The sequence below is a fragment of the Erinaceus europaeus genome, chromosome 2 (assembly GCF_950295315.1).
Source record: "Erinaceus europaeus chromosome 2, mEriEur2.1, whole genome shotgun sequence".
Taxonomy (NCBI): Eukaryota; Metazoa; Chordata; class Mammalia; order Eulipotyphla; family Erinaceidae; genus Erinaceus; species Erinaceus europaeus.
Genome location: NC_080163.1, coordinates 109,603,801 through 109,619,227, shown reverse-complemented (window position 1 = coordinate 109,619,227; position 15,427 = coordinate 109,603,801). Strand labels below are relative to the sequence as shown.

Here is a 15,427-nt window from a genome sequence, read left to right as displayed (position 1 = left end):
AAAAATAAAGCCACTTACACCAAACCCGGTAAAAAGAAAAAAGTTTTTTTTTATGTTAGCCCCATTGGGAAGAAAAATCATTGAGGAGAGGCATGATACATACAGAAAAAGATTGCCATCAGATCCAGCTATGGAATTCAGACACCCAGAAGAGAAACTTTCCTTACCTTAGTCCATAACCCTATACCTCCTATGCTTAACTGTCAACTTTCTTAAAATAAAATTTATTGAGTTATAAATGCATACAATAAAATTCACTCATCAAAGCAGGATCCCTTATATGAATCATGCTTGGCATCTAGAGGTGACTGGCACGTCTCCTGTCTATATCACATCTATAAACTCACAGCTCCCAGTCCTTTAGCATACACTAAACTGCAACGCTCAGTATCAGAAACCTGGGGTGTCTCCCCCTGCACATACACCCCTCTTCTACCTAGTCAGTACTGACAAGCATGGTAACAAAAGACCACTTCTGGAATCATTACATGGCCTTCTTCCTTTCATATAAACAAAGGCAGAGAACTAGCTATTGGCATGATACAAAGGCACACTCCAATTCAGCAGGATCCCCCCACCCAAGTGGCAACTAACAAAAGATCCTTGCTTTGATATGATAATAGGAGGAGGTCAAAGGAAATGCAAGCAACTGAGCTGGAGAGAGGACGAACAGATGTTCTAACTTCAGAAATATGTCGACTCATTATTTAGAGAGGGGTTTAAGACAAACAGAGCAATGAAGCTGCTGCTCCTTTCATCTGAGCATCTGCACTTCTCACCCTAGGCCAAAGGAAGCCTAGCTAGGCTTCTGTGAAAGGAACAAAGGGAATGGGAAGAGAACTCTCCATCCTGGATCCATTTGTAATTTGAACAAGTTCTCCAAGGAAATCTACTCCAGTACTTCTCTGTGGTGAAGAACTCATTTTCCCCCGCCACTTTTTGAGAATCATTCTTTTATAAAATGCAATAAAATCTGGGGTCCAGTGGTGGTGCACATAGTAGAGCATATGTTACTACACTCAAGGACTCAGGTTTGAGCCTAGTCTCGACCTATTGTGTGTGTGGGGGAGACCCACTTCAAAAAAGCAGTGGAGCAGTGCTGTAAGACTATCTCTACCAGGAAAAAGAGAAAAAATGTCCACTAGGAGCAGTGCAGGCACCAAGCACTAGCAAGAACTATGGTGGCGATAAACAAACATTAAGCTATTAAAAATATAATAATTGGGGAGCCAGCAATAGAGTAGCGGGTTAAGCACACGTGGCACAAAGCGCAGGGACTGGCATAAGGATCCCAGTTGGAGCTGGTCAATCTGTGATTGACTCGGGGTGATCTGCCTGCCAGTGTATCACATTTCAACCCCAAATTGCATGGGCTGAGAATAGAGGCAAGGGTAGTTCCTGAAAGTGTCCTGAGGGTTGTGTATTGAGAGGAAGTCTAACCCCAGGCAGGCAGAAGCAACATGTACCAGTACTTTATTATATATATATATATCTCCACACCAAAGGAATAAAGTGATACACTGGCAGGCAGATCACCCCGAGTCAATCACAGATTCTCATCATCCTGAGATGAAACAAAGGCACTCCAAAGGAAAGCAGAGCCCAGAGATGAGGAGACACCACTCTGACATCAGGCACTCTATACTGAGTCAGCTCCTACACCTCTAAGGAAGTCAGCTGGGAAATGCATTTTGCTGCCTAACCCAGGTGTGATGTGGCTCTGTCATTTGCATACTAAAAATGTGTCTAGGCTGGAAATCAGCTCCTTACCGAAACCCAAACATGATCTCATCGTGGCGGAGGTGAGCGTCATCATCGATAGACAGGATGGCCTCTGTCTCAATTTCATTCCAGGGCAAGAATCGGTTGTTTAAACTGTTCTTCTCAGTGCGAACCACCTGAAACAATGCAGAACATACACAAATAATCAATGCTATAGCACAGAAAACAAAACCCAAAGGGCTACCATTTTGCCTACCACTGATCTGTGACTCAGCAAACATAAGGATTTCTTCACATCTGTTTTATTTGCCAAAACTCTTATAAAACTCAGGATCATTTTATGTATGTGATAAAGGAAATTAAAAGTAAGTTTCCCAAGAGAACACAAGGTGGCAGAATAGAACTGGGTTGTGACTCTTAGCTGTGGAAATGGCCAGATTGCCCATAATCTTTAAAACCAAACTAGGGGTGGAGGAGTGGGGGCAGAGAGAGACGGTTGAATGCCCTCCAGTGAGAAGGATGGTATACTGGTGGTGAGTGAGGTGGATTTACACATATTTGGGGGAGATGTAAAATTGTATCTCTGAGATAGAGTCTTGTAGCACATTTCCTCAAAAAAAAAAAAATCCTCAAACCCCTTGAGTCTCATTTTAATTTTAAGGTGATACCAAAATAAGTGTGTATACACACACACACACACACACACACTCTCTCTCTCTCTCTCTCTCTCTCTCATCCAATTAAGGTTAATTACTTCACTGCTGCAATTCCTACCTGCAACACTGACTACAGGTATAAAAGTATTTTCTTTCTTTTTAATTTTATAAAATCAACAACTTTTGTGTTCACAGAAAATCCCAACTCAAATAACCTCCATCCTAAGGATCCATATATGCAAAACATTATTTTCTTTGTAAAACAGAGATTGCTACATCAAACAGAACTACATTATAATAAGAAAATGTATTTGAACCATTATCTCAGATAAGCATAGTTTACCACTTGTCATAGCTGTAAGTCATGGCTCTCTGTTGTTCACCCCCCCATATTCAAATAAACCAGAATGCTCACAATCAGTCGTTTGACAGCTTATTTATTTTCAAGGTTATCTATAGCTAAATAATTCAACTAATGAGGAGCTATAATTTTATTCTCAAGAGCAGAAACAAAAAGAACCTCTTGAGGGATCACCTGCTTAGAAAGCTAGAAGGGATTCTCTTACTTTCAACAGATGATTCACTTGTATTGAGGATACCCACCCCCTGACCTGGTGAGCATTAACTATGTGCTGAATCCAAATGTTTGCAAATGAGTTCAAAGGTTCTCCCTGGACCTCAGAGGCATTGTTTCTTTACTTTCAAATAGTCTATTTGAAAATAGCTTCTCTACCAATATGATTCTCCCTCTGCAGATCCAATTCAGATGCCTACAGTCACTCCCCTCCTTGTCAAAGTTAATGACTACTTCAATGTTCTTAAAGCAGAGTCCTCACACATCCATTAATTCATTCTAGCACACTTAGGATCTATTTAATCCAGAACTAGAAGGACCTAGGAGACCATACAGTTCAAATCTCTCTCTATACATAGACAACTGGCAAGTAACTAAGCCTCCAACTCAAACCTCCTGACTCAAAATTGGTCTCTTTCTTTCTTTCTCTTTGCTAAACTTAAATTAACTTTATAAATCTCATGAACTAAAGCCTTACGGAAAATAATTTATTAATTTGTGCACCATCAAGAAAAAAATAATGCCAAAAAGAAAATATAAAATCACTTAGGATGTTTACTTTTTTAAAGAGATTTTTAAGATTTCGTCTCAGCCCCAAAGGAGTTCCTGCCCAAGTTAGAGCAGAGAAAGATCTGTAATAGATTTGCTACTACAGAGAACAGATGTCAAAGCCCAGCAATAGACACAGAAATCCTCCCTGCCCTGCAGCACATCGATCTGAGCAGGATAAACCCCTCTCTGAGCTTGTAGCTAAGGTCTCCCAAGCTCAGATTCAGCAGTGACAGAATAAAGGCATTGAGTCAGGGTCAGAAAAAAATCAAGGGGGAGGAAGTGGGCCAAGGACTCACTATAGGAGCTGCCAGACTCAGTACCCAGGGAGCCAGATGGTGGCCAGAAGCAGTAAAAACCAAATGTCAACTTTGGCCATAAGTGGTAAAATCCCAACCATCTTAAAATAAACCCAATTCCCGATACTAACATACAAAACAATGGCCACGTTAGAATTGATAGAATATGACAGCAGTTCACTTGCCTCCTCCAACAAAACAAACAAATCCCTAAACCAAACCAAAACAAATGCTTAGTGAGGGTGGGAGTTGAAAGGGGGAGGGAGTAGATGACCAAGAGGATCCTCTACAGCAAAATCAGTAGTTTAGTAACATAGCACAGAGCTTCAGAACTCAAAGTGGCCCCTTATACCCTGGGAATCTTAGAAATGCCTAACTGCAGGAATAGAGCAGATCACTCAGCAGAGCAGGCACTTTACTACAAGCTAGGTCCCAGGTCTGAGCCTCCGCACTTCATGGGCACACAAGGAACAGTGCCAGGGTTCTCTGGAGTCTCTTAACTGTCTGTCTCTCTATCTCTCCTTTCTTCCCCTCCTCCACTATGAAAATAAAAAGGGAAATTTGACCTGGCAAGGATGTTCAGTAGTGGCATCTGTGAGTGGTGCCACATTAAAAAGAAATACTCGGTTGGGCAGTAGCGCAACGGGTTAAGCGCACATGGCGTGAAGTGCAAGGACCAGCATAAGGATCCCAGTTCAAGCCCCACCACCACTCCCAGCTCCCCACCTGCAGGGGGGTCACTTCACAAGTGGTCTACAGGTGTCTATCTTTCTCTCCTCCTCTCTGTCTCTCCTCCTCTCTCGACTTCTCTCTGTCCTATCCAACAACAACAATAGCTATAACAACAATAACAACTACAACAAGGGCAACAAAATGGGAAAAATGGCCTCCAGGAGCAGTGGATTCATACACAGTACAGGCACTGAGCCCCAGCAATAACCATGGAGGCAAAAAAGAGAAGAAAGAAAGAAAGAAAGAAAGAAAGAAAGAAAGAAAGAAGAGAGAAAAAAAGTAAGTTAATTCAACTGTAGCTCTATCTCAGAACTACCATGGCTGAGTCTACATTGTGTTTGATTTGTTTCTTCATTTTGTTGCCAGAACTTTGCTGTGTGATTCCATGATTTGAGCTGACTTTTTCTTTACTTTTTAAAATCTTTTCCTCTAGGGAGAAGGAGAGTCAGAGAGAGAGAGAAAGACAGAAAAAGAGACACAACAGTACTGCTCTGCCATCCATGCCCTTTGCACTGCTCCCAAGTGGTGACCAGGGTCCTCAAGCACAGAAAAATATGCATTCTACTGGGTAAACCATCTTCTGGCCCCTGAAATCTGATTTTTAAAATGTCCCCCAGGTGAGTCCTGTGCACATAACATCCGGAAAAGCACAGGAAGAGAGGAAAGATCAATCATGGAAGTTTGAGTTCAGATTCCAATTCCACCACTTCCAAGATGTGTCAACATTAGTAAGTAACCCCTCTACTAAATCAACACAGCACCATGCTCTGTGCAGAAATTCAAGCCAACCTAATAATCCTATCCTAACTTTTCATCTAAAAACAAGAACAAGGACCAGAAAACAGTCCACTCAGTAGGGCATACTCCTTACCAGGTATGAGGCCCCAGGTTTGAATCTCAGCATCTCACAGGAACATTATGATATCTAGGGGAAGCTCCACAGAGGGTACAGCAGTGTTGTGTTGTCTCTCCCTCTCTTTTTTCTGCCCCTCTTTCTCCCTATATACAGATACAGATACACACACACACAGACACACACACACACACACACACACACACACACGATGTATAAAAAAGGAGGTAAAAAACTCAGCCTGGGAGTGGTGGAATCATTCATATTTGAGATCTCAGTGTCATAAAAGAAAGAAAAGAAAAAAGAAAAGAAAAGAAAAGAAAAGAAAAGGGGGTCGGGCAGTGGCACAAAGCACAGGGACAGGCGTAAGGATCCCGGTTCGAGCCCCCGGCTCCTCACCTGCAGGGGAGTCGCTTCACAGGTGGGGTGAAGCAGGTCTGCAGGTGTCTATCTTTCTTTCCCCCTCTCTGTCTTCCACTCCTCTCTCCATTTCTCTCAGTCCTATCCAACAACAAACAACATCAATAATGGCAATAATAATAACCACAACGAGGCTGCAACAAAAAGGGGGAAAAATGGCCTCCAGGAGTGGTGGATTCATGGTGCAGGCACCAAGCCCAGCAATAACCCTGGAGAGAAAAAAAAAAGAAAAGAAATAACAACTGATACCTTAAGCACAAAGTGAATCAAATCAAGAGAGACTGCTTGACTTTTGGAAGATTTAAAGCTGCAGGTCTAACAGTAAATGTGTATTGGCCTAGATTTCACATCCAGTTTTTAAATCAATTTATTATAGCCCATTAAGAACAAGCTCTGTGGCTCCAGGAAGAAAGTGCACGTCCCACCTCTGCTCATCCTGGCACAGCTCTGGAGCTGGATGATAGTAAGATTTTCAGGAATTAAAGACAGAAGTAACAGCGGACACAAAGAGAAAAGCTTTTAAGGATTCACAGAAACACAGCCTCAAGTACTGTAACTTATTTGTGGTTCACTCAAAAGCAGCTGTGGTCAGTCAAGCCATGTTAAGAATTTAAAGCAGTGGTTCTCAAGTAGGAATGATTTTGCCCTTTCCCACCCCCACCCCCAGGAACATTTGAGAGAGTCTGTGAACATTTTTGGGTGGCATAACAGGGGTGGGGAAGTGAGTCACTTGCTTCTAGTAGACAAAGGGCAGAACTCTTACTGGACCCCACAATGCATAGGATTATCTCCCCAAACACAGAAGCATGGATGTTTCTTTTGAAACACCTTGATATATAGTTAGCCACCAGGAGACAACAGAGCAAATCAAACTCCAAGGACCAAATATGGTTCATTATTAAAGGAAACCAACTTTCCCCCAAACCAAAGAGATTTCTGCCCTTAAAAACTGCAAAATACAAACTAAAATTAGGGACAAGGAAGTGGTAGTGGGGGCAGGGAGCAAAAAGATTTCTTCTAATAGTTTCATTTCAAAACTCAAATGCAGGGGTAGATACCATAATGGTTATACAGAGAGACTCTCATGTCTGAGTCTTCTAAATCCCAGGTTCAATCCCCTGCACCATCATAAACCAGAGCTGAGCAGTACTCTAGAAAACAAAAAACAAAACAAAACAAAAAAACACTCAAATGCTTAATACCTAGACAAAAGTTCAGTAAACTACCCATTATCAGTACAGGTACCCAAATCAGAAGAATAAGAAGACAAATATTTCTGATGCTGTCATACATATCAGCACTGGCCTGAAGGAGTCTGAGAAACAGCCAATCATTCATGAAGTCAGTCAGCCAGAAGCATGTTTAGGAGACAGCTTCATTCTTGTTGCTGTTGCTTTATTTCAAATTAAAACAATGTTTTTCTCTACCCCAACACTGACTACTGACTATTTCTTTTTTCTTCTTCCCTTTTTTTCTCCTTCTCCTTTTTCCCCACAGTACTGCTCAGTTCTGGCAGGCAGATGAATCTGGGACCTTTGGTGCTTCAGGCATGAAAGGCCTTTTGCATAGCCATTATGCTATCTCCTCAACCCCTATTTCTTTATGCCCAGTTAACTTGTGAACAAGGTTTGCCTTCAAGGTATTAATTTAACCAGTGGTATGATTCTGACCAGGATGTATTGAGCACTGTACCTAAGCACTGAGTACGTGTACAAAATGTTTGATAAGTGAAGGAATGACTGAGTCAGAAAACAGAACCTAGTTTAGCCCTGTCCATCCAATTTTCAGAATATGGAAGACTTTAGAACTCTGTACATCAAAACTATTATCAACACTGGAAATACCAACACCTCCTATTATTTATGTAAGCTTTCTATTGCAAAAAAAAAAAAATCCATCAACCTACAATTAAAACAGAAGCTATGCTCACTAATGTTCATTTTTTCTTGTTTCATAAACAGTGCTCTCTGATGACGCTTCATAAGCTGTTCTGTTTACCATCAATCACAAAGCCTTGTCTTTCCCTCATTGCACCTTTCTTCTCACCACTATGCAACAGTAGTCGTCAAGGCCAGAATCCTGCCATATGCAAGTATATATACATGACCAAAAAGCAATCAGTAACCTCAATTAACACCCAACCTGGTTCATGAGGAATTCTGAAGCTTATGAATGACAAAAGAACAGTAATAATAGGTTCTTTCTCTTAGGTATTAGCAAGGCATTTGGTTTAAAAATTCAGGAAAAATTAGAAAGATCCACATTCATAGCAAACTATCAATTTACATCATAAATATTTAATTAAGTCTGATTCTCAATCAATAGTTAATAAATATCCATTAGCATCTAGTGGATGGCAATAAGTATTAGTATTAACAAGAAACAATGGAATATTTGGGATGCACTGGATCGACCTTCTCATGGTGCATCCCGTGAGTACCCATTCATTGGGGAAACTGACGATCCTTCCTAGCCGACTGAATCCACATGGATCCCAGTCACTTTCAAAGCCAGCAACAAGCAGCTCCTGACAGCTTTCAACCTGACACTGGTGACTGGCTGTTGACTGGCTACGGAAGAAGGGCAAACGCTAGAAGAAGAAGAATGGAATATTTCAAGGATTTAATGACAGTTGCTCAAGTGCTACAGACTAACGAACTGCATTCAGATAAGATAATTACCTAAATATGAAATCTTTTATGGGAAAAATCCATGACCAGCCACAGACAGGTCTCTGACACTGATGAAAAGAAAGACAGATGTGAAGAGATTAAGTGAGTGAAGCAAGTCATAGAGTAGATCAAAAACAGGAAGGAAAAAAAAAAATCAGACTGGAACTAGGAAGGTATCTCAGCAGGACTGCACTGGATTCACATGTCTCAAGCCCCAGATTTGATCCCCAGCTCTCTGTATGTCAGAGCAGAGGGGTGTCTTGAAGTCTGTGGCTCTCTCATAATTAATCTTAAAAGAAGGAGGAGGAGGAGAAAAAGAAAATGAAGACATAAATCATAGCATAGATAAGAAATAGTAAGTCAAAATGTATGTGAAAAATATAAAGTACTACATACAAACACATAATGCCATCTACAACATTCATTGCTTTTTAACATACTTAAAATGTTTTCCTTTAGGGAACAGGTGATGGTGCACCTGATTGAATGTATGTTACAATGTGTTACAATCTAGTTCAAGATCCAGTCCCCACCTGCAGGCAGGAAGCTTCATGAGTGATGAAGCAGTGATGCTGGTGTCTCTCTCTTTACCTCTCAATTTCTGTCTCTATCCTCAATAAAGACAAAAAAAATTAATGTTTACCTTTATCTCTTTTAAGTTCAAATTCTGATCAGTCAAGTCCAGTTGCCCCTCCCCTTTAAAAATATAGGCACAAGCATAAAACACTTCTGTAATATTTCATTATGAGCATGAGACTCATGTCACACAGGCAAGAAAAGTAAGCCGCAACTAATTTTTAGTTCTCCATTTTCCTCTTTTGTCTAACTTCAAAAAGACAACATTAATAAAGAGCTTAGGAATCAAGATGCTGTCTCAAAAGGAAGCACATAGTTGCATATACCCACAGTGATGCCCATGTGAAATAAGAACTTGTAGTGATCGCAGAAAGAAGGCAATTAAAAGAAGGAGCATTAAAACTTCTTGCTTATTCATGGACCTCATTCATATAATAAACACCAGGTGGTGAGAGCAAAAAAAAAAAAAAATGATGAAATGCAAAGGAAGGAAGGAAGGAAGGGAGGGAGGGAGGGAGGGAGGGAGGGAGGAAGGAAAACAGAGTAAGACTGCACATTTCTGATTTTTCAAGTGAGTCAAGTCTGGTTTAAAAGCTTTTTTAAAAAGTTGATCCCTGTGAAACTATAGATATAAAAGGTTAGAGCTTCAATAATAGAAAGATCATATAAAGAGAATGTCACAGTGCCCAGTACACAGAAAATGCTGATTGTTAGCAACTATCATGAAAACAGTACAATATTCTATGATAATCTGTATATCTATTTATATACTGTATGCTATGTATGTGCTATACATTACATATTATATAGACATCGTATACAGATACATAAGGAAAAATATATACTAAACAATGTCATGAGACCCAAGTTCTTTTTTTTAATATTTATTTATCTATTCCCTTTTGTTGCCCTTGTTTTATTGTTGTTATTCTTGTCATTGTTTGATAGGACAGAGAGAACTGGAGAAAGGAGGGGGAAACAGAAAGCAGGAGAGAAAGACACCTGCAGACCTGCTTCACCACTTGTGAAGCAACTCCCCTGCAGGTGGGGAGCCGGGGGCTCAAACCAGGATCCTTACATGGTCCTTGCGCTTTGCACCACACGCAATTAACCTGCTGTGCTACTGCCAGACTCCTTGAGACCCAAGTTCTAAGTATTAGTTGAGTAACTGTCAGTAAGAAAATTCTCTTAGTCTCAGATCTCTCATTTTGAAATAGTAAGAAGGGTGCATGGAACACGGTGAGAAATTCCTTAAAGAATCGTTTGCAGGGCCAAGTGGAAGCACATCTGGTTAAGTGCACATGCTACCAATAAAGCCTCAGACAATAAGTTCAGTAAGAGAAAAGATAGGCAGCAGAAATTTAAAAAAAAAAAAAAGAAAATTTAAAGACTGCAGAGTGACACATATGACCCAAAGGGAAATTAGTAGAGGATAAAAGAATCCTTCCTCAGCAGTGGTTTTCAGCTGTTCAGAATCCAGACAGAATAGCATACTTACTTCTGCTTCCTCTGACAAAAGGGTAAATAGGAATCAAATTGACTACTGAAAAGTTAGGAAATAGCTCAGCAGGTGAAGTGTTTGGCTTATCACCTGTGTGGCACTAGGTTCAAACCCCAGCACAAAATGGTAGTGCTATGTATAGTACCTTGGTGTCCTTCCCTCTTTCTCCTTCCTCTGACTCTTACTCTTTCTTCTCTTCATTTAAAAATTTTTTTTTATTACCTTTATTTTATTTATTGGATAGAGACAGCCAGAAATCGAGAGGGAAGGGGTGATAGAGAAGGAGAGATGGAGAGACATCGGCAACACTGCTTCACCACTTGCAAAACATTTCCCCTACAGGAGGGGAATGGGGACTTGAACCAGGGTCCTTGTGCACTGTAACATGGGCGCTCAACCAGGTATGTCACCACCCATCCCCTCTTCCCTCTCTTTCTAAGGAAAGAGAAGAAAAACTTTTAAAACTGAGCATGAGAGTTTGCTCAGTGACATGCATGTGCAAGGCCTTTGGTTCATTCCTCAACATTGCATTAAAAAGAGCCAGGCAGGAGATTCCACTTCCGGAGGCGGAGCTACGAGCAGCAGATCGCTTTCTCTCCTCTCCTCTCCTCTCCTCTCCTCTCCTCTCCTCTCCTCTCCTCTCCTCTCCTCTCCTCTCCTCTCCTCTCCTCTCCTCTCCTCTCCTCTCCTCTCCTCTCCTCTCCTCTCCTCTCCTCTCCTCTCCTGGATCAACTAGGAATACCAAAGGAGACCACCCGGACCGAAACAAGACAGGACTAGAATGACCACAGGAACCCAGTAAATCACCCGTGAGTACAAACACGCGTGGCTGGTGACAGAGAGGAGAGAGGGGCCTAAGGGGAGATTAAGTGACTGCTAACAGTTCGACAGTTTGTCAGTGGAGACACCACCTCCAGTCTGCTCCACCAACAAGGGGACAGCTGAAGGGAGGAAAGGACTCCCCAGAGACTCACCAAGTACAACTCTGAGTCTCCATTGCTACTACCCTCAGAATCTAGAGCAGCAACAGGGAGGGACACCAGGGCACAGAGATCTAACCGGGAAACTCAGGAGAAGACCTATACCTCGGTGGCATAGCTGAAGGGCTGTGAAAGTCTCTTTGCATAACCACTGGATTATCTCTGCCACACCCTGTTTTATCTCTTGGTCAGGAGTCATTGATTAAGCCAAGAAGCCTATTGATAGTTTAAAAGCCCTCAGGCTACCATAGCCTACAGGGGAAAAAAAAAAAAAAGGCTTTTACACCACTGAACTCCAACTCAGGGATTGAAAAACTGTTAACTTATATAAAATGGTTAAAACAACAAGAAAAAATAATGGAGACTCGAACCAGGACAAGAGTCCAGCTAAAAGTCCTCCAGAGGGCGAAGCACAAAACAACGAGTTCAACATCCAAACATTAGCTAAGGAAATAATAACAGGAGTGAGTAAAGAATTTGAAAAAAATTGTAATCAGAACTGCAGGAACAAGAAATGAGAACATGGAAGAAAATTCTAAGAATCTCATGGTTATTAGAGAGCTGAAAGCTGAAATTGCTGAGCTAAGAAGGCAACTAGCTGAACAAGCTAAAACAGTATCAGAGCAGGGCAACAAAATAGATGAACTCCAGAAAGCAGTAGAGGGCAGAGAGAATAGAATCTATGAGGCTGAAGACAGAATTAGCAAGATTGAGGATGAATTAGAGACAACTAAAAAAGAAGTAAGAGATCTCAAAAAGAGATTAAGAGATGCTGAAAACAACAACAGAGTCCTATGGGATGACTTCAAAAGAAACAATATACGCATTATTGGCTTACCAGAGGAAGAAAGAGAAGGGGAGGAAGAAAGCGTTCTCCAGGCCATAATAGCTGAAAATTTCTCTAGTCTAGACAACACCAAAGACATAAAGATTCAAGAAGCCCAGAGGGTCCCAAACAGAATTAGCCCAGATCTAAAGACACCAAGACATGTCATACTTAGATTGGAAAGGAATAAGGATAAAGAAAGGATCCTCAAGGCTGCAAGAGAAAAACAAAGAGTCACCTACAAAGGAAAACCCATAAGATTAGCAGCAGACTTCTCCATACAAACACTACAGGCCAGAAGAGAATGGCAAGATATCTATCGAGTGCTCAATGAGAAAGGCTTTCAGCCAAGAATACTATATCCTGCTAGATTGTCATTCAGACTAGATGGAAGCATCAAAACCTTCTCAGACAAGCAACAGTTGAAGGAAGCAACCATTACCAAGCCTGCCTTGAAAGAAGTTCTGAAAGGTTTCCTATAAACAACCAGACCACCACAAATAGAACATATATCAAAACACTCTAAAACTCTACAAGAATGGCGTTAAAATATCTTCAATCTTTGATATCAATAAATGTGAATGGCCTGAATTCACCTATTAAAAGACACAGAGTAGGAAGATGGATCAGAAAACACAACCCAACAATATGTTGTCTACAGGAAACTCACCTAACACAACAAGACAAACACAGACTTAAAGTGAAAGGATGGAAAACTATCATTCAAGCCAATGGCCCACAAAAAAGGGCAGGAACAGCTATTCTCATATCTGACATGATAGACTTTAAAATAGATAAGATTAAAAAAGATAGGAATGGACACTACTTAATGCTCAGAGGATCAGTCAATCAAGAGGACTTAACAATTATTAATATCTATGCACCCAATGAGAAGCCATCTAAATACATCAAACTTCTACTGAAAGAGCTACAGCAATATATTAACAGTAACACAATCATAGTAGGGGACTTCAACACCCCACTCTCTAAACTTGACAGATCATCCAGGAAGAAAATCAGTAAAGACATAAGGGAGCTAAATGAAGAGATAGATAAACTAGAACTATTGGACATTTTCAGAGTCATTCATCCCAAGAAACTGGAATACACATTTTACTCAAATCCACATGGATCATTCTCAAGGATAGACCATATGTTAGGCCACAAAGACAGCATCAGCCTATTCAAGAGCACTGAAATCATCCCAAGCATCTTCTCAGACCACAGTGGAATTAAACTAACACTTAACAATCAACAAAAGATTAGTAACAGTGCCAAAATGTGGAAGCTCAACAGTACACTTCTTAACAACTTCTGGGTCAAAGAGGAAATCAAGGAAGAAATCAAAATGTTTCGAGAGTTCAATGAAAATGAAGACACAAGCTATCAAAATATTTGGGACACGGCTAAAGCAGTCCTAAGAGGGAAGTTCATAGCTATACAAGCACACATTAGGAAACAAGAAAAGGCACAAATAAAGAGCCTGATTGCACATCTTAAAGACCTAGAAGAAGAACAACAAAGGAACCCTAAAGCAACCAGAAGGACAGAAATTACTAAAGTTAGGGCAGAAATAAATAACATTGAGAATAGGAAAACCATACAAAAGATCAATGAAAGTAAATGTTGGTTCTTCGAAAGAGTAAACAAAATCGACAAACCTTTAGCCAGACTCACAAAACAAAAAAGGGAGAAGACCCAAATAAATCGGATAGTAAATGAAAGAGGAGATATCACAACAGACACTGCAGAAATTCAACATATCATGCGAGGCTTCTATGAACAACTATATGCCACCAAGTTAGAGAACCTGGAAGAAATGGACCATTTCCTAGATACCTACCAACTTCCAAAACTAAGTAAAGAGGAAGTGGATAACATGAACAGGCCCATCACAGCTAATGAAATTGAAACAGTTATCAAAAATCTTCCCAAAAATAAAAGTCCTGGACCAGATGGTTTAACAAATGAATTCTACAAAACCTTCAAAGAAGAACTAATACCTCTACTTTTAAAAGTCTTCCAGAAGATTGAAGACACTGGAATACTCCCTGCCAGCTTCTATGAAGCCAACATCACCCTGATACCAAAAGCAGACAGGGACACAACCAAAAAAGAAAACTACAGACCAATATCTCTGATGAACATAGATGCGAAAATATTGAACAAAATTCTAGCCAACCGGATACAGCAGTATATCAAAAAGATTGTTCATCATGACCAAGTGGGGTTTATCCCAGGCATGCAAGGTTGGTTTAATATACGTAAATCAATCAATGTGATCCACCACATCAACAAAAGCAAGACCAAAAACCACATGGTCATATCAATAGATGCAGAGAAAGCCTTTAACAAAATACAACATCCCTTTATGATCAAAACACTACAAAAAATGGGAATAGATGGAAAATTCCTCAAGATAGTGGAGTCTATATATAGCAAACCTACAGCCAACATCATACTCAATGGTGAAAAACTGGAAGCATTTCCCCTCAGATCAGGTACTAGACAGGGCTGCCCACTATCACCATTACTATTCAACATAGTGTTGGAAGTTCTTGCCATAGCAATCAGGAAGGAGCAAGGAATTAAAGGAATACAGATTGGAAGAGAAGAAGTCAAACTCTCCTTATTTGCAGATGACATGATATTATACATGGAAAAACCTAAGGAATCTAGCAAGAAGCTTTTGGAAATCATCAGGCAATACAGTAATGTGTCAGGCTATAAAATTAACATTCAAAAGTCAGTGGCATTCCTCTATGCAAACACTAAGTTAGAAGAAATTGAAATCCAGAAATCAGTTCCTTTTTCTATAGCAACAAAAACAATAAAATATCTAGGAATAAACCTAACCAAACAAGTGAAAGACTTGTATACTGAAAATTATGAGTCACTACTCAAAGAAATTGAAAAAGACACAAAGAAGTGGAAAGATATTCCATGCTCATGGGTTGGAAGAATTAACATCATCAAAATGAATATATTACCCAGAGCCATCTACAAATTTAATGCTATCCCCATCAAGATCCCAAGCACATTTTTTAGGAGAATAGAACAAATGCTA

The 15,427-nt window shown here is 40.3% G+C and overlaps 1 protein-coding gene across 2 annotated transcripts in view; it reads right to left on the bottom strand.

The window, feature by feature from the left end:
* EXTL3 (exostosin like glycosyltransferase 3) overlaps positions 1–15,427 on the bottom strand; it is a 70,054-nt gene that overhangs the window by 13,368 nt on the left and 41,259 nt on the right. For both annotated transcript variants that reach the window (XM_060184896.1, XM_060184897.1), the window contains exon 4: positions 1,771–1,898. In XM_060184896.1, coding sequence (XP_060040879.1) covers positions 1,771–1,898 — 128 coding nt within the window. The remainder of the gene's footprint in view (positions 1–1,770; positions 1,899–15,427) is intronic.